This window comes from Dermacentor andersoni, chromosome 5, assembly GCF_023375885.2.
Source record: "Dermacentor andersoni chromosome 5, qqDerAnde1_hic_scaffold, whole genome shotgun sequence".
Taxonomy (NCBI): Eukaryota; Metazoa; Arthropoda; class Arachnida; order Ixodida; family Ixodidae; genus Dermacentor; species Dermacentor andersoni.
Window position 1 is genome coordinate 189,472,199 of NC_092818.1, and position 19,639 is coordinate 189,491,837.

At 50.8% G+C, this 19,639-nt stretch overlaps 1 protein-coding gene and 1 long non-coding RNA gene across 4 annotated transcripts in view; one reads left to right on the forward strand and one right to left on the reverse strand.

The window, feature by feature from the left end:
- LOC126532314 (protein C-ets-1-like) overlaps positions 1 to 19,639 on the reverse strand; it is a 195,769-nt gene that overhangs the window by 17,039 nt on the left and 159,091 nt on the right. For all 3 annotated transcript variants that reach the window (XM_050180002.3, XM_050180003.3, XM_050180004.3), the window contains one exon: positions 19,298 to 19,498. In XM_050180002.3, the coding sequence (XP_050035959.1) occupies positions 19,298 to 19,498 (201 nt within the window). The remainder of the gene's footprint in view (positions 1 to 19,297; positions 19,499 to 19,639) is intronic.
- Positions 1 to 19,639, forward strand: part of LOC140218637 (uncharacterized) — a 41,179-nt gene that overhangs the window by 865 nt on the left and 20,675 nt on the right. The gene's annotated exons all lie outside the window — the stretch shown is intronic.

The window sequence follows — 19,639 nt, forward strand, 5'->3', positions numbered from 1 at the left end:
GACTAATCCCCTTGGCGTGAAGCTAAGTACACAGAGAACAGCAGCCGCCCCCCACTTAGGTCCACAATGGGCCTCCCACTCGCCGGAGTTTCGCGACGCAACACGGCCGAACAAAAAGAACGGCCGCGCTAAGGTTGGGTTTGGGTCAAGGGTGCGGAGCGAAAACTCGAACACGGATAATTTCCAGGTGAAGACGGCGGGGGCGGCGGGCAATTTCTCGGCCGAGTCGAGGGCATTCAAAGCAGGGCGCTGGATCCTCCGAAGGCCGCGGCGCGAAGCACGCGAAAGCCGGAACGAGCCCGTCGACAAGATCTACGTGGCTCTTGTGAAACCTCAGATGCATACATTCACTGGTAAGACCAGCGTGCATTACATCCACGAACCCTATTCATAGTTTTCTTGCGCTATGAACGTACACCAAATAGCCCTGTTTGTTGCGTGCTGAACGAACGCTACGTAGGTCGCCCTTTATTTTGGTGTGTGTGCGTGTTGTTCGCCATATTCGGAGAAAACACACACGCCCCGACTGAGAAGTTCCAATAAATTAAGCTCACTTTATACGAGATCTAAAATCGGCTGGTCTAGTTAGTCAGTTCGAGCTAAGTATAGCCTATACCATTCTGACTTGCCATGCGCCTCTTGAAGAGACCAACATTGCACTCACACTGAGTTGCTCACGGAGTCCAATGGCGCTGCCGATGCCTTTCTCTAATTGTCGGCGGCACATTCTCACAATGAACGCTGCTACGCCATAAAAATCCTAATTTACTCTTGCCCGAAAAAAAAACAGCTCTTTAAAGTGCAAGGCTCATGGTTTACAATCGACAATTTGCAGCTGATGTGTATTTTAACGACATGCAACCTTCTTTTCGCAGTGTAAGGGTACCCGAGTACACCTGCTCAGCCATCAACCTTGATGGCAATACTGGCAACTTAGCTGGAAATATTGCGGAGGCCTGATTTGATGAAAAAACTCCAATCGTTTCCGGCCAAAACAGCTGATCCTTGCAAATCAATAAAGTTAGGAAAAAATCGAGAAAAGTAATAATAACCTCTGCAAAATGAAAATATATATTGCGTCTATATGGCAATACCAAACTATTGCTCACCGGAGCTCAAGCATAGTTCTGTGCTTTCCTAGATAGGAATATCAGCTCGTGAGGTTTCATTGCTGTTTTCTTTTTTTCAGAATAGTGTCACTTTTTATTCAATTACTACCAAAGTCCGCCATTTCGCAATAGTTTACTTAGATCGCCCTTCAATTTCGGACGTCTAACAAAATGCTATGGAGAGTACTGGGACGTCACAAGCTTCAGCTATTCCGCGAGGCCTGTTCACGTGAAAATGAGTCTATTCAACGTTTACACCAAAACTTTCAAAATGATATTTTCATTTCCTTTTCACTCGCGTAATCTCCACCCAGCATCCCGCCGCCTACTTGTGACGTTGTTTCCTTTGGATGTTGGGACGTATGCTGGAGACGGCTCCAGCGCAATGATTCAGCGTGTTTATATGCAGCTAACACCTGATCCACATCAGCGTTAGAAAAGTCATTCAATGAACTGCACACGTTGATGCCTCAAAGGACATGTGCCGACAACGCACAGGTTTTTGATTCCGATAAATAACAGGACGCTTCACGTACCCATGCTATTTTGTTTCTTTTTCTGTGAGCGTTCGGCGACGACCCGTAGTGCACAGTGCTCATATTTCCGGCGTAACAGGATGCAGTTGCATGCGCAGCAAATGTGAAATATAGAAAGGGTCGTTGATTCTAAAAGCAGTTAATATAGCTAAGTATTCGTAGCTTTGTGCTTTGTCATATAGCTGAACCGTCGCGTCGCACACACGAGCGCGTTAAGTACAAATTCGAAAGTACTGACGCGTTATCGAAGGTTATATAATGTCTGCTGACATAGTCAAAAGAGAGGCAAGTAAAATGATCAAAAATATTAGTGACTTTTTAAGCTAGCGAGTTCTGCAAACCCGTAGGTTCTCAAACAGTACCGATTTCCGTGTGACGAGAAAACAATATTCACTCGCAAGCGAATAATAGCGCACAGGTCAACGCGTCGAGCAGGTCGTGAACACTGCGCCACTGCGTCACTGCGCCTTGACAATATATTGCTCTAGAATCCCTGGTGACAGCGTCTATATATTAAATACAACAAATTTACAACAGTGATATGGCAATTTTATACAAACCCGCCAAGATAAATGACATGAGTGGCACGCTCGACGCCGCCTGGATCCCGTCGCACGATGCGGGAGAACGAAAACACTACTGAGGCGTTCTTACACCCAGTACTGTATATCGAGATTTCGTTCCAAACACAGATGATCGCTTTCCGGACAGAGATTCGAGAATCTCAAGAACAGAGGAGATTAGAAAGCGGCTAATTTTCTCCGCGATGAGCTATCGAAATAATGTAAAGAGAGCAAGTCTTTCTTTTGCACTATGAAAATGTCTAGCAGTCAAGCGAGAACGAACGCCGCAAGTTACAGATGCACCTTCTCCTACGCCCGCCCACTGCATACAGCGTAGTACAAGAAAGTAAAAGTCAGCCAGTCATGGCCGGTCGGCCTATACTTTTTTTTTCAGATTGGGTGTACATGTAGCCGGCGGGTCTTCCACGGCGTTTATGGGGCCGTCCACCGCTTGCTGCACGAAACACCGTGAAGAAGGCAGCTGATCGGCACGCATGCGTGCAGTTCACTGGATTCCGTGGTATAGGGGGCAGGTGCTGACACCAACGGACCGCGGAAGCAGCCAAGCGTTCGCCGTCGTCCCCCGCTGTAGCGTTGTGCCAGGCAGCGTTCCACGGCATGCGTGTGATCAGACTCCCACGATGTGAAAGAGACGCGCATCGTGGGAATGCAGCAGTGATCACAAAAGTCGGTTTACGCATGACGTAAATGACAGAGACATAGAAGTGTTTTCGTCCTATGCTCACAATTGGCAACGGTGTTCTCAATGTCGATCAGGACTGCCCTTCCGCTACGGCCTTCTCTGCAGCCACAAAAGAGAAGCGGAAAGAAGCAAAAGAAAACAGCCAAGACAAAGCTACAGAAGAAAAAAAAGGAGGGGGAGCAGGTGCAAACTTAGTACTAAGAGCCAGTAGGAAGCCAATACCGGGCAGGTAAACGAAACAAAGAACAAGCCCATCATATTCTTAGTCACACATTTTGTCATTTAGAAGGAGCTTTCTTTTTTTTTTCTCGCCTAAGCATATCCTCCCCTCATTACTTCTTCTCTCCTATAGTGAATTAAGCACCAACTCCCGCACTTAGCAATAGTCTAATTGAGAACATTCTTCAACAACAGGGCTATACTCACAGAAATCGAAAGTCGTCGCTGCGACGTCGGTGCGAAGCATGACTAACTCAAATGACAGCAGCTGGCCTAAATCCGTCCGACAGCGTGGACTTCCTACCCTATAGGATGCCAGTATGTGTTTCGAAACGACGTCTTCGGACCGCTTTCATTGCGACCTCTCGTCCACCGTTAAAACAATGACCACTAAGCGCAGCTCCAAGCACTCGATGGGCGCTTTCCCCAAGCTGCTTCCCGAAAGAAGAATGTCCACTGTGTCGCAGCGTCCGCTAACGAAGTGCGCGGGTGTCTAGTTAGTGTTGCCTAACTATACTTCGGTGGTAACTTCCAGTGTAGAAAGTCTTCGAAATACCACGAACTACTCTAAGCGCATCCTGTATCGTCCCTGTTCAAGTGGCGTACTTTCAGCATCACTTTCTTTTTCTCACTCTATGATAACTAGATCCGCAATGACCTGGCAGCAGTACAATTCTGCCAGAACCGATGCGACAGCATTCGCAGCGACGGACGTTTCCCATTAAACGAGCAGCGCGACGGTGACTCGGCCAAAGATTTCCCCCGCGCAAGAATGCTCAGCGCCGCCATCCTCTCAAAGGTGGTTGAGCGAGACGGAGAATGGCAAAGTTATTCGCCGCTACACCAAACACACAACACCGATGTAAGTCCTTCCTTGCGCGTGTACAATTAAGCTCCGACAACGTATGCACGCGCGCCACGTGTCCAATCTTATCGGCGAAGGCATTCAGTGCACACAGCTCGGCTTCTTGCTGTGAACGCCAATAGTCCCAAGACTCGGCTCTCGCTTTTCTGTCTTACTTCTTTCTGCTACTCTCTCTCTCTCTCTCTCTCTCTCTCTCTTTTCCTTTTCACAGTCATGAATCTGGCGCGGGGAAAAGACTTTTTTTTTCTGGTGCGGGCCAGTGATGGGAATCCCCGCTGTCGACATTCGGATGCAACCTGAAGTGCGCAGTCCGCGGGAAGGTTTCGCGGAAAAAATGGCCGTTTTAGAGCAATCCCCGCAAGAGGTAACAATTAGGGAGCACGTGCTACTTTCTCGTCGGCGAGGACGAGTAAAAAAAAAAACGCAAAGGTCTTCCGACTCTGAGGCGCCGCACGTCTGCACGTGCCGAGGCAAGAGCAGACAGATCTGCATGACGCCAGTGAACAGCGCTCTATACCTCTCTCATTGCTCGTTTAAAGGCTCAAGTTGAACGGCCCGCTCTGGACGTCGATATAATACAGACTGTCACGCGTGGACAGCCGCCGACAGCATATGTGTAAGCGTCCCAGCAAGATATATTTATGCCGCCTATCTCGTCTGCTTTCGATAAGCGCGATATGGCACAGGCTCGGAAGGTTTTTACTTATGAACCTGCCATGAGCGAAAGAACATTGCAAGAAAATAAAGAAAAACCGGAGCTGTACCGCCATATGTATGTTGGAAAAAAATATGCCGCCATGTCACGTGTTTTCCGATTGAGCGACTGTTCTAGCATGTATAAACCAAAAGACAGTGCAAAATAGACTTTTTTTTTCTTCCATTGCTTGGTTTTTCCTTTTCTTACGTGTCGCTTATCGTGTACAACGCGCATCTCAAACTTGCGTCAACACTGAGCCGCATACGCCATAGACAATTTCTCGCGGCCCATGCTGTTTCATTTTTGTAAATAGTATAATCGAACATGTCGCCTTATTGAAGGGATAAAAAGTCACTGGGGTTGCAGAGACGTGAATCCGCAGTGCCAGTATCGCTCGTTAAAACTGTTTACCACAGCCACTGTAATCACCCCGAAATGCAATATATTCGCTCTATAACCCAGGCCGAAAATACAACCCTAAGATAAGGGATTCGGATGTGAACAAAAAATACTAATGAATGGTGCGCATACCTCAGTCTCCGGCGGTCAATGAACAGCCAACCGTCGAAGGCGCGTTGATTTTCCCCACTACTGGAGAGCACAAATGCGCAGCTGAGCATTCGGGTATAGAGCCTGCTCGCGAACATAGGCAGAGGCGTTTACACTCACTGCCTGTCGTGCAGCAACCTATCATAGGGAACGTGGACGCACTCGCGGCTGTTTACGGCGCGGCATTTTTGGCCCATTTCCGGACTGTCAGGTCACCTGGCAACCGCGTTCGCGACCGACCGACGACGCGCTGCTAACCCGCAAAGATGAAATACTGCGCCCACGATGGCAGCTACGGAGTCAGTGCAGTGCTTTTAGTCAAACGAAACAAACAGAATGACTGATAAGGTAATTGAAGTACAAAAATGTGACAGATAAGATATAGGAAGGCATATATTGCGCGTGTCAGAGAACACTGTTCTGATCTCTAGCACTACCTCTCAATAAGAAACAAGCAGAAGTGGCAGCGTTAAAAGAGCGCGTCGCTCGTACAACAGCGCCATGTGCTTTCAATAAATTAACTTTCATCTTTTCTTTGTCGGGTATTTATCTATCTGGAACTGCAGCAAACGAGATTAACCTCTGCTTTGGAGCTGGTCTACTTGACGATGCTGTAGGTGGTATAACCATCCGCATAAGGAAAGCAAAGAATGAAGAACACTGTCAAGTTTCCGAGAGAAAGTGCTGGTTGCGATCATACGTGCTATGGAAAGCACTCAACGGGATTTCGGTGTGTCAGGAGTGGCTCGTAACTGTGCCAGCCGCGTAAGCTTAGAAGCTTTGAACGCCGGCAATGTACGATGGCTGCGTTCGGACTCCGGAAGTGTACATGGGTTCGCGTGTATAGTGCGCAGAGACAGAACACCCAAGCCGCAGCGGAAGACCCCCTCTGCGCATCGAACAAAGGGCCAGGAGTCGTCGGAACCGATTAAAAACGTCCGCCAGCGAGCACAGGAAAACGGAAAGCCGCCCCTTCTCTTTCTGTTCTCTTTCTGACGCCTATGTGGGATGCGCGCCGCGGCGGGAGGATGCGGACGCCCGGGGGCGGATGGCGACTTACGCAGTCTGGCGCCCGAGAGGAAGAGCTTGGGGCTGCTACCGGTCGGAAGTTGGCAGAACGTCGCTATTATGGCACCCGGGGTCGTCGGATGCGTCGGAGCCAGGATGCGCCCGGGAAGGACGCCAGAAGCACAGTCGACCGCAGCCCGGTTACACGCAGCCGCCGGCGGTGGTGCCGGGCTCTGAAGAAGCAGCGAGCGAAGTAGCGCCGAATCACCCAGCTTGTCAGCGGACTATGACCGGCCGTCGTCTTCGGAAGGCCCAACAACACGCCGGGGACGCAGCCAGGGTGCTCTCGCCTCGCGGAAGACCGGGACAGATCCTCAGCGCAGAGCTGTCTATTGCTCAGCAGTGACTTCTCGCTGAAGAGACCTCCAGTGCGGATACGTGAAGTTGCTTTGTGACTGTCGTGCAAGTGACAATCGCTTTTGGGGTCGCGCCGAAGACGACCGGAGCGATGTGAACAGCCCACCAGTCTGCTGCTTGGTCTTCGGAATGGATTTCTTAGTCACTCAGCTTCGTGACCAACAACTGTAGGGCAAAGGTTCCGCCGAGCCAGACGTCCTTAAGTTTACCATTGTGACCACTTGAGCAGACAAAAAAAAAGTATGGCGCCTCAGCCACAAGCCTCGGTTCTGGATTACTGCTGCTCGAGATTTTCGGGGCTTGCGTGCAGCGCGTTGTCACGCCCTCGGCGGCGCATCAGACGGCTCCGTCGGACAGCGCGCGGAACACGTCGCGTTGACGACGCGCGTAGCGGCGGCTGAAGGCTGGAAGGACGCGTGCGAGAGCCGTCGACGTGAATGGCGGATTCAGGTAAGGTCCCACGGCGGGAACGGCCCGGTCCGCTGCTCATTGGCTCAGCGGGGACGGGCGGAGGGGTGCCACGCTCGGATGGCTGCCTTGTTTCGGCGCGTTCGTGTGCCGCGCTACTTTTTTGCTTGCTTTTCTTTTTCTACTATACCGTTCTCCTCTTGTTGTTTCGCGCACCCACACGCGGCCTGGGTCGGCTTATTTCTGCCCCCTTATTATTTCTTTTTCTCCCCCTTGCATGATTATTTCTCGATGTCGCAAACTTCTATCTTTTTCATCCACGCCGCACGGACTGGGCTTTTGTCTTGTGCGTGTCCTTCTCTCTCGCTGTCGCCAGTCGCCAAGTATATCGAAACGGTGTTCAGCTTCGACGGTCTTAATCAACGCCGCTTAAACATAGTGCAACAGGCAGCTTTATTTCATGTTATAACGCCCGTTGCCCGAGGCGTTAGTCATAGGTTGTTAAAGGCACCCTAACATGTCATTTGTCTACAGCGAACTTTACTGTTAGAGCGTGTTGAATTGAACACAAAACGTCAATCTGTATAATATACGATATTATGTAGCAAATTGTTCTTAGTATGGTATGGTATGATAAACTTTATTCGGATCGTCTACGCAAAAATTACAATGAGGAGCACTCGGCAAGATTCGGACCCAATTTAGCGGAGGAATAAGATATTTCTTTTTTTTTTTTTTCGTGGGCTTCCAGGGTTATAATGATGCCTGCTCTTATTCACTCATGAATTAGATGCGCTAAATTTGTCGCATCCAGCACCTAAGACTGCAAGAAAATTATGTAATGCATGAGAAACTGCTCTGAAAACCAACAATGGGAGATGACAACCCCCTTGTTCATAACGCTGACTAGGAAGTCAACGTATCTGGGCTATGCGAGTTAAATGACCTCAGTATTTTGAGCACTTCACCGGAACCTCATGAGATTGCAACAAAACGGCCCAAACGAAGAAGCAGATGCTCCCTCCCCACCCGTCATCTTTCTTTGTTGCTTCAGTTTAACACAGCGTTATTTGCGGCACGCACAGTGGAACTTTTCACCAAACGAGCAAACGATGAAGGTTGGATTTTTAGGCTTCCATGGCCGTCCGGTATATAGATGCTTAGCCGAAAAGGACGGTTTCTATGCCGCTCGAAAAATGCCGGCTGCTAGCCGAGCTATAGGTGCAGCATCCGAACAGCGCGTCGTCATAACGCTACATGCTAAACGACAAACGAATCAATAGAACCTCTATGGAGGGTACGTGAAAGTCCACAACAAAGGAAAAGAAAATCTAAGACACCACGTGGCAGGCAATTAGAGAAACAATCGACACACGCCAGCGATAGGTGCGAAAAGCGGCAATATGCCTCACGACGCCCGCCCACAAGGTCTTCGTCGCAAGGCGAGATCGTTAGTCGCTCCGCTGGTGCCATATCGTCGGACACGGGCGAGCTAAAGAAAGCCGCAGAGCAGCGGGTTTTTCGCAAGGACAGGCAATCTCTGGGGGCTCGGGGCGAGAAAAAGAGACGCGCGGCGCGCCGGCATTTGGGAATGATCGTCCGAGGAGTGGACATCAGCAGCAGCAGCTGCGCCTCGGGGGTGCCCTTCGTGCAGGTGCGCCCTCGCTTCACGGTCAATCACGGCGCGCGCTATTCGGCGCTGCCGTCTATACTGTGGCGCAAGTGAGAAAAGAAGGGCTCTTCTTCCTCAGGGACGACGCCGTGGTGCGGCGGGATTCGCGCCGATGAAAACAACCGCCGGCATTATAGGAGTGTAGCGGCGGCAATGACGTCTTTAAGGGCGACCTCCCATATATAGCGAAAGGAACAATGGTTAATGGCCTCAACCTTGATCGCGCTCAGCTGATGCGGCGAAAAAGGAAATGAAAAAATAGAGGACACGAAAATAAATAAGCTGCATTAGACCTCGGACGTCCCAAGAAAGAGTAAGCTACAGCAAGCGTTGGCCAATGCTGCCCGAGCGAAACAAATGAACTAACGAATATCATACCTGTCCTGCCTGCGCGAGATTTCACAAGTTGGCAAGATATGCGAGTCTGCTTCGGTTTGTTGAGTACGGAAACGAGGGTTACCGAAACCTAAAGGACGGTCGCGACGAGGAAAGAAATGATAGATCAGCGTGTAGAGTTCTTCATATAGTTCAAAGCATGGAAGCCGAAAGAACGTTGGAACCGCCCTACAGCCAAGCATACGAAGCCAAGCCAGAGTCTTTTAATACTTTTATCAAAGGATCAAAATATTCTAGTCAAACGCTGCTCCCTGACTTGTGCGGGCAGCGCGAACCGTACACGTATTCGTGCACGTGTCGCGGACAAAATCATTGAACTTTTTCCAGTCCTCCGTGTTCTGAAAAGTTGTACAAGCGCTCATAAAATGCAAGTCTCTTATGCGGAGGGCAACGGCAAACGTGCGGAAAATGCGAACCCCGGCGGCTTCGGCAACTTGAGTTTGTTTCCTTTCAAGACGCGCGGGCAAGGCAGAAAGACTTCGCAAAGGCGGCAGCGCTCGGAAGGAGTGACTTCCATGTCACTCCCGTGCAAGATACATCGGAAGTGTGCGATTGCAAGGCTACTAGTTTTCCTGTGTGCTCAACTATGCTTCATACCTTAGCCTTAACCAGCTCCTTAAGCAAGCGTACACTATTCAACGCGGTGCAGTAAAGCTGAATCAACCGCACGCCGAAAGGCTTGGATGGTACGAGCCAAATTTTAACCGTGATCATGCGCTTAGACCAAAGTGGTTCTGCTAAATACGATGTTAGTCTTAAGTACTACAAATTTATCACGTTAACAGAGTTCGGGCGTTTTCTTGCGTAGGAGAGTAGGACAGGCTTTAAATTTTGGAATCACCGTTGCACGATCCTTTTTCGAGCAAGTCTTAAGTGTCACACACAGATCAGACGTTAATGAATATGTCACCACCTGAACTTGACTGGACCAGCTTGCCCCTATTTAACCAAACGCGCAGTTTTCAAGGGACACTTAGGCGCGAGCACTCTGCTGGCTTGGTCGGGTTTTGTCACACAGGTAGTGGCAGCTAACCGAGACCGAACAGACAGGGAGAGGAGGAAGGAAACGGCGGGGGTGAAAGACAGCGAGCTGCATGGCAGAGGCCGGGGCGAACGCGCACCCATGGCCTGCCGCTGCCAGGACTCCCTCGCGCGCGCACACAATGGCATTCCTCGATCTGACAAAATACAGGATGCCCCGCTTTTCGGCTCGGCGCGTGCACGTCGACTCTCTGCTTCGGTGACGGTACCGCACCTAAGGGGCGTTCGCCGACGCCGGGTCGCACCACGCATGCGCGTGTCCGCCGCTACACTGCCAACTTGAGCGTGACCGTGTGTATATTCTCTCTGCGGCAGGCGCGGATGTGCGGTCGGCGCCACCGCAGTCATGGGTCGTCCCTAGCGAGCTCTGATGCCTCCTTTGTTTGTGCGTTGGGACGCTTATAGTTGGTGTCCATATCTCTCCGTGCTGCCGCCTTTCACGCTTTACGCCGCCCCCCGCAGGTACTCGCGCGATTCCAGGCTGCTCTCATATTATATATATATATATATATATATATATATATATATATATATATATATATATATATATATATATATATTGTGGGCGCTTATTACAATCGTTCTATATTTTCCTCGCTAAAGCTTTTTTTTTTTTTCTTCGCGTGTGTTTGTACCTTTATACACATGCGGGCAGAGATGCTAATGTTCTGCGCGCAGCCTCGGCCCCAATGAGTGGCGAGGAGGAGGGGGTTGGGTGCGCCGGCATCCGGACCACTTTGTTAACGAAAGGCCCCGTGTCCCGCATGTCCTCTTGTTTAGCCTCCCTGACGCGCATAAACATGCCCTCGCACATGCAATGTTGATGCTTCGTCGTTAGGCTAGGCAGTGCTGAGGAAATGGGAAAAAACGCGGAGTGCTCTACAACCTCGCCGCCATGTATTTCACTTATATATTAAGAAGTCAGGAAAGTAGCATGCACGTTCTCGGCCCCTACACTCCACTGGCGAGCAATATAAACCGACTACATAAGATATTTGATCACTGGTGATAGACAGGCGCAGCACGAGGTTCGTATTTTGTAAGAATGCGTTTCTACACATTTTATTCTTTCTTTTTGTCCTTATCCGTCACGCTGAGTGGCGGCATGCGAGCCAATGATGAAGGGCGATACGAATGGAACGGAAAGAAAGAAAAAGCAAATCATGTCTCAGGTATCAAATTTCAGTACTCAATTTCGACCGTCCTCAGGCGGTAAGTGGCAGGCGGGTAGTCAACTAATAGTACGCATAAGTATGTAGCTTCTTCGACCGTGGCCGCACCCTCGAAATGCCCATTTCGTAAAAGCTAAGCCTTGCCAACAGGTGAGCTGTTCTATAGGGCAATCGATTGCCATGTGGTCATTTTGTCACCTGTCTCGCGCAACGGGGAACGATATAGGCGAGCATAGCGATAGCTCCAAAAGAGCTGCGAGAGAGAGATTGCGCATCGCTTGGGCTACGGAAGGTCCTTCCAATTAGGCGCTTCGTAACGAGAATCACGAAAACGCCACGCGCTCTGCGGGCTCAGGGCCAGCTGCGCCGAGGCAAGCGGACTCTTTCGAAGAGAAAATCGAGAGAGAGAGAGAGAGAGAGAGAGAGAGAGAGAGAGAGAGAGAGAGAGAGAGAGACGGGGCTTGAAAACGTGACGCGACAGCGAAATGGCGCGCGCGCCTTTGAACGCTACAGGCGAGTTCGTGTGCATCACACGTAAAGAGCGAGGAGGGTCCTCCTTGTCTGCCCGACAGCGAAGACACATTGCCAAGCATTTGGCATAGCGCTCGGAGAGATGCGGCTCGGCCAAACGAGTGCCTTTATTTAAACCACCGCTGCCTAACGCATCAAGGACATCCAACGGGAGACTCGGAGAGCGAGAGTGGCGTGGAGCGGAGAGGCACAGGGACGGCGAGGGGCGACCTAAAAAAGCCCGCTTCGGCTACGCGGCGCAAATCACGGTGATCCGCGGCCGCCCAGCACGTGCGGATGCAGGCGTTCGCTACCTTGGCAGCGTGCAAGGCGAGCGCTGAAAACACCTTGGGCAGCGGCGATCGGTGGCCGAAAGACAGCAGTGCGGAACAGCGTCGCCTCCCCCGCCCGGCCTTGAAACCGGCAGTGGGCTTGGCGCCCAAGACCCCAAGCAAGAAAGGGAAAGCGTAAAGCGTGTTGCTTTTTTCGGAGCGCAACGCGCGGCTGAAAAATTGGAGAAAAGAATGTCAGGGATATTGCCAAGGTCGATTACTCTCCGTTTCCCGGGCGGAGTGACGGGAAGGAGGTCTTGTATAACGGGGCCATTAACGCGACAGCGGTTGCTGACGCACGGATATCCTTGCTACTGAAGCCCGCGTAGTAAGTAGTAGTGAACTGGAAGTTTACGTTCGGCCGGTCGACTGTTCCTCCATTAAACCTGCTTTGTTGCCTAATGAGAAATCTCTACGCGATATCGAATATTGTCCGGCGATGGCGGCCTTGATGCTCCACCTCTCAAGCGGACTTTCGGCCAAGATCTCGCGCTATGCAGCCGGAAGACGAAGGTATCTTCAGGAGACATTCAAGATACAGGACAAGCGCGGTTAACGAAGTAGCGTTTCCATGACTGCAGTTTATTGAAGTACCGTCATAGCCAACACACATGCGACGTCAAACTGGCACGGCCCGGCTGTCCGCCACTTGTATATCAGCACTCCTGAGAACACGACGATTCGAAGTAGTTGATGCGACAGAAAGATAATGACGTGGATGTTCTTTATTTTCACTTTTCTTTTAATAAAGGGGCTGTTTTATAGTATCCATGGGGACAAAGAAGTGTGTAAATGGTAAGAAAGCACAAGAAGGTACAAAAATACTCCCGGCATTCTGCATGTAGAGGTAAACAAACAACTCGCAGTGATCTTCAGCCGTTCTGGGGTTTCCACACGCTTATTCCCCGCCAGCTGGATGGAAAGGAGGCATATTAAAAAACGTTTAAGTGCGGCAACAATTCACGCGTGCTGCCGGGTGATATCGCCGAAGGCCTCTGGGAAGGGGGGGTGGGCGCCAGGCAAGGCAGCGTGCCTGGAGCGTTACGTAAGGTGCTGCACACACACACACACACACACTCTCTATCTCTCTCTTCCGAGAGAAAACAGCATTTGCGCCTAATGATGCGCGCAAGAAAAAGAAGCATTATACTCGCGCTCCCTGTCCGCTGCGTGTGGCGGCTCAGGGTCGCCGTTTTCTAACGAGCGCCGCCGCTGCCGCGCAGTCCTTGGATCGGTGCGCGGTCTCAGGACGCCCGATCGCCTACCCCTCCCCGCGCTCTCTCGGCAAAGTTCAAGTTCTCTATGTCACGCGACCGCTCGGCCCCGAAAGGCCGCGGGCGATCGCTACAATGTGTGTCAGGTTCACGATCACGGCGGAGCAGTGCTTCGCAAGAGCGCACTGTTTAGCGCGGCAGTCCCTTGGCTTCCCACCATTGCTGCTCACCGCTTTCTTCTGGCTGACACCGCTCTTCCATCTTACACACCTGCGGTTCCTCCTCGAAGAACCGCCTTGCGTAGTCAGGATCATCATTACATCATCAGGAAAAGGAACTTACGCAGAGCTTCTTATGCTAGGCGCCAGCACAGCACCTTACCATCATCGATTTACTTCCAATATCTGACACCAGAAACCAAATTTGCGGATTTTGTGTGCGATGCATTATATGTCTTGGTTAACTTCACTTCTTAGGTTCGACTAGAGTATCAACTCGCCATTATTCCTCAGTCTATGCTTCGTATCTGCATCACTTTGTTTCGTCTATATTTCCACCGGCTCCTGTTTCCGCGCTACTGCCATGTTGAGTAGTTTGCTTATCTTGCGCACGTAGTCAATACTTTTCCTTTAGCAACGATGATTCTGTAGCTACGAAACTTTCTTAGTGATTTCCATTTTTTTTAATTGATCGAGCCCGCTTGGTCCAGCCAAGAGAGAGGGGCCAGCTGAGTGGGGTACCTTATTTCTTATATCCATATTGGAGTATTCAAAACTTCACAAAAGCACCATCTTGGAATTCTCACGTTATAACGTGGATCGACGAGGCCCGCACGTAGTGAGCGTGCGCGTGCTTGTGTGCGTGACGCGCCCGCTTCTGCCTCCTAGCAGCCATCACGAAAAAAAAAAAGAAAGAAAAGGCTAACACGCTGATTGATTCCAGCCGGTCCCCTCTGGTATCTAAGGGCACAGCTCAGACGCAGCTCAACCCGGGTTGAGGGGGGAAACCGGGGTCAATGTATCGAATGATGCTGGGTTGATGAGTACATGTAAGCTCATGGACGAGGCGCCTTCAAAGGTACCAAGTCCTCTTCCCACCTGACAACGGTTCCCGCCGGCAGGCGACGACGTGTAACAACGTCTCGGCTCCTTGTCTCCGCCGCGTCGTCGGCCGCGATATGGCAGCACTCCCGCAGGAGGGGTCATCAATTCTCATTCGGCGGTCGTCCGTACGAATGGCGGCGCGTCGGCCAGAAGCGCGGCACCCCTTTGAGCACCGCCGATCGCGCGGGTGTTCTTAAACTGCAACAATAGGCTCTGCCCAGCGAGCGACGGCGCCAGGCGGCAACTTATACACGCTTCAGTTTTGGGCAGTCTCGGTGCGCAGACCTCGACGACAAGTGTCGGAGGCGTCAAGGTTGCCCATTTGAGGCTTTGTTTCGTCCACTTCACTCGCCTGGCTGGGTGGCTCGCCGCCGCCGCGCGAGAGCCTTCAATAGCGGCGGCGGCGGTGGCGGCGGCGGCGGCGGCGGCTCGGTTTTCTGCTTTAAAAATCAGTTTCAGCACAACTCTGGTAAAAAGTGCTGTTCGTTCGGCGGCGCCGCGCAATCTTCTTGCGTTTTCCTCCCCTATTTCGCACCGGGCGTCCTTGGGGTAGCTGACCGGAGTGCTGCTGAGCAGACGGCATCTGGCCTGAGCGTAGCGGAGGCTTGGCAAGCTTCGCTGATTGCTTGTGTTACCGGAAAGAAATGTCGCCCGGACGTGAGCATAAATACCAGCAGCAACCAACGGCAACAAAAGCACGAGCAAATATTATGCCTTTCTTCTAAATAAAGGAACCCGCGTAAACGACAATTGGGTAATTAATGTATGGACATATTCAGGAGTTTTCAGTGCACCTTGCTTAATTAAATGCAGCGGGAACTCCTATTGCTACGCAAGTATATCTGTTTTACCCGCTTTATTTCTAATTCTCAACTTATATATAGCATGCCTTTGTTGTTCTAAGGGCAAGATGTTCCGATTTTAAGTCTACCTTGAACACGGCCCCGTCAAAGTGTCACTTAATACAGACAAAGTGCACATCCATAATTCGCACACGTAGACCAAAATAAGCGCAAGGAACAGAACGTCGCTCCCCAAGAAGCGAAGTGTCAGCAGGCTGCGATGGACAAGCTTTCGCAAAGGTTCGCGGCGCCTCATTATCCCACCACCGTGTACGCAGTACAATCTTCTTGTCTGCGGAACCAGATACTTTTCTTCTCTCTTGCATGCAGGCCCCTAGGAACGTCGCCGGAACAAAGGGCCACACACGTCGGTTGTGCGACGGACGAGAAAACTCGAGACTCGTTGGACACGTGCCATTGCTTCATTTCGGCGCCAGCATACGTGCGCGGGGCTATTTACTTATTACGTGGGGCTCAATTTTCAGAAGTGACAATAGTTTTGGTGCTCCCTGTATATACACAGTGATTGCGCAAGAAAACTGCTCTTGCCGGTCACACAATAGCGCTCGCCTAATAGCAGGTCGTGAGTGGCACGTGCGCATCTGCTCTAGGCACACCTGATACACGTCTCGTGCGTATACCCGCCGCGATGGCTCAGGGGGCTACGGTTGCACACCTGAGCTCGACGTCGCAGGATCGACTCCCGGCCGCGGCAGCCGCATTCCGATGTAGGGTGGATTGCGAAAGCTCGGGTGCAATTAGATTTGGGTGCAGGCTATAAAGAGCCACAGGTGGTAAAAAATCCACCTGGAACCCCCGGCGTCACTAATAGCGCACTTTCCATGGAGCTTTGGAATGTTAGGCATCTCAATTTAATTTGAACATATCGTGCCTTTCACGTTAAATTGTCGCTATTCCCTGTGAGGAAAAGCTGGTAGAGCCGTTGTTCCTGCGTACATTTCTCAGTTTCACTGGTCTTCTCCTTTATTTTTTTCCTCCGTGCTTTGCGTACTAAGCGCCCACATTTTAGACTGCAATATTTTCGGGATCGGCCCAGATTTTTGTTGGGATAGCGAGATAGCCGGAAAGAAAACTGGTCTAACATTGCCAAGAACGCTATTCGCATTAATATTCCTTACTTATTGAGCCAGTGCTCTGATGATTTCAAGCCAAAGCTAAGCCTCGAGCGTGGGCTTTGCCAGCAGCCTACACAGTCCCTCCGTTATGCTACTTAGGCGGTCTTTAATTGCACGCTGCCTACACCCTCAGCAGCAGCAAGCGCCCCAAGAACACGGAGCTCCTTATCTGACGAACCAGTCCGTCTCCAGCGAACGGAAGTTTCTGCAAACAGACCGCTTATCAACGGCAAGCATGAGTCAATTTGGGCGACACGCACACATGAGTCCCCGCGTGTCAGCGTACACTGGGCTAGAGCCACTGCTCGCAAGGGTTTATCTTTCGAGGCCAGAAACGACGCCATCCTTCAAGATGCTTTGGACGTCGTGTTACTTTGGGAACATTGCGCTTCTGTTAAAATCGCTGCAGGCAGGAAATGGCACAGCACGCGAACTTTACTCATGGGAATAATAAGCCAGGCACAATTAGAACGTAGCCGGAGTCTGCACTGGTCAATGAGAGACTCCGACAAAGCGCATTTTGTTTCATAGTCGATACAGACAATACAACCCTCACTGAAGGACGTATACATATGCACAAAAAACCACTTAGCACGTAAGCACAGCAGTTTAAATACCTTAACAAGCGCTTCTTTTGTTTGTTTGTTGATTTTTTCTTTCTCAGTGGGGTGTGGTATTTCGTGAAATCGCGCACGTGACCAGTACTTTTGCTATGTCATGAAGCAGCGCGCCCGTAGCACCGCGGTTGCTCAATGTATTGTATACTGACAATGTAAGCACTCACACTGCAAAGGGATTCGAAGCGTTAGAAGTGCCTAACGAAATGGCGATAGCTCCTCCGTTAAGGCATAACGGCATACGTTTGGTAAAAAAAGACACGTCAAGCGAGCATCACGTGGCTCGGTAAGGACACCGTTAACTGGTTGAAGTTCGTAATCGAGCATTTGCCCGAATGGTTTTCGGTATTCAACATAGTGTTTGCAGCCACTGGAGGACTGCACAAATAAAGCCCAAATCACATGGCGACGCCTAAAGGCGTATAAGGTGAAGAAAGGCTGCACGTTGTTAGGTTTTAAACTACCTTACAATGAATGATGCGACACCATTACCTCGGAACAAGAGCATGACGCCAAGCACGCTAAGCAAGGTCTCGGCAGCAGCGGAGCGAACGCCGCGAAGCCCAGTGAAGGCTTCTCGTATAGCGCTGGTGACGCCCACCCTATACGAGCGCGCGCTCTCGCCGCGGGGCGCCACGTATGAGTCACCGAGGCACTCGGTCGCGTCGCATGACCGGACCGAAGCCGCGTAAGCACGCACGCGCGCGCTCAAACCTGCCCCACCAGTCAGTCTTGCCGCGGCTTCTTTCTTCCTACACTTCAGCTCGATCACGGCGAGGGTTGCATATGCACACAAGGGTGGCTATGTGCGCGCGCTCTCCGTCGGACCGTCCCCTACCTGGCATCACCCGCCCCGGGGCGAGGCGTATTTACTCTCCGGGTGGGCGGCGCCGCGATATCGAGAAACACCCCTGCGAAACGGCGGCGGTGGTGCGCCTAGCAATAGGCTACCCTTGCCGCGGGAGCCAATACAATTTGCCTTCACTGCCTACTCGTTCCTTAACAGAGGAGCACCTGCCTTTCTCATTACCCAGTCTTAGAAAATATGCTAGGAAAGTTCTAGTGCCACGTGGGTGCGCACTCTCCCGACATTCCCCCATCTTCTATTTTGTTTTTCTGCAGGCGTTGAAATATGAACTAGAAAAGTGCACCGATCGTAAAGCTCAGATCTCTCCTTCGAAGAAAGGAAAAAGAAAATAATGAAAATGAGGCATCCCGAAAGCAACGCTCAAAAGGAGAAAAACCCAAGCACGAGGTCAACGTCGTAATCTATTAAAAAAAAAAGAAATAAAGAAGTCCCACTGCAGCGAGCTTCAACTTCTCTCTCCCCCGATATTTATAAGACTGCAGTAGCTGCCTATTCTTCAACGTTTAATTAACCTTGCTGTAAAGCTCCGAATCGCGTGTTAATTACGGTGAGGTTATGAAGTTTTAAGTCTTCGTACAGCATCGGATACGAACGATGCATCCATGGAAATCTACAACTCACGTTCAGCCACATATGATTGGCTAAAACGTAACGCAATGTCGCCTTGCGAGCAGTTTCGTATTTTTTGCCCAGTTGCAGAGAGAAAGAGCTCTTTAGAATCAACGGATTCTGACTAAATCACTGTGCACTCGTTATTGGGTTTCGCCAAGGACGCGCAGCTCCTAGGACGGCTCTAAATACGCCTCTCTTCACCCTCCCCCCTCCCCCACCCCACTCTTCCTGTTCTGCTTAATAGAACTTCCAGCTATCCCTTAATAAAAACATGTTGATAATCATCATTATTTAAAAGTAGAGAAGTTTCCCGGTGTAAAAGTGTTCGCCGACATGCTGTATACTTTACATGGTTGCAGAAGGTGTTGACAACGGCCACATACCAAGCTCCATAGCTTTGCGGAAAGCCCCAGTATAATGATCAAATAAAACTCGTCACCGTACTTTTATTTGTAATGAGGATCTCGAATCACTGTTCGAAACATGTACGTAAGGAAGTGTCTTCGCGGTTTCAGTCCCCTTTAGAAGCCTGTCGCCGCTGTCGGCAATCAACGCTATAACATTCCTCTCAACTTCTCTATTCAGCTGAGTCACGTCTGTAGTACAGCGGATGCTGTACTCGTTCTCCAGATCTCGTTACCTCTGCCAGTACTAATGCAAATGCTGCGGCATGACCGACTTGGTGAGAAACAAGCAATGGTGGAATACCTTTTTGCAGAATGTCCAGGTGCTCCCAGAGGATGTCGCCCATGAACGGTGGGAACCTGGTAAGGAAGGACTCCTTGCCGAGTGCGCACATGTCCTTGCCCTTCATGGCGAAGCTGGGCATGTTGACGCCTTCCAAGCTGAACTCGCGGATCGCCCAACCCAGCCAGTGCGCCACGTCCATCTCCGTCCACTGCCGGGGGTCTGGCACGAGAGAAAGAAAGCGACAAATGAAAACACCCTTACAAGCGTAGGCAAATGCTAGACGGTGCAAGTTATGGATTGAGAAGACAAAGCTTACGAAGGAAAATGTTATCGGCGATGTGACCGAGACGTAATAATTCC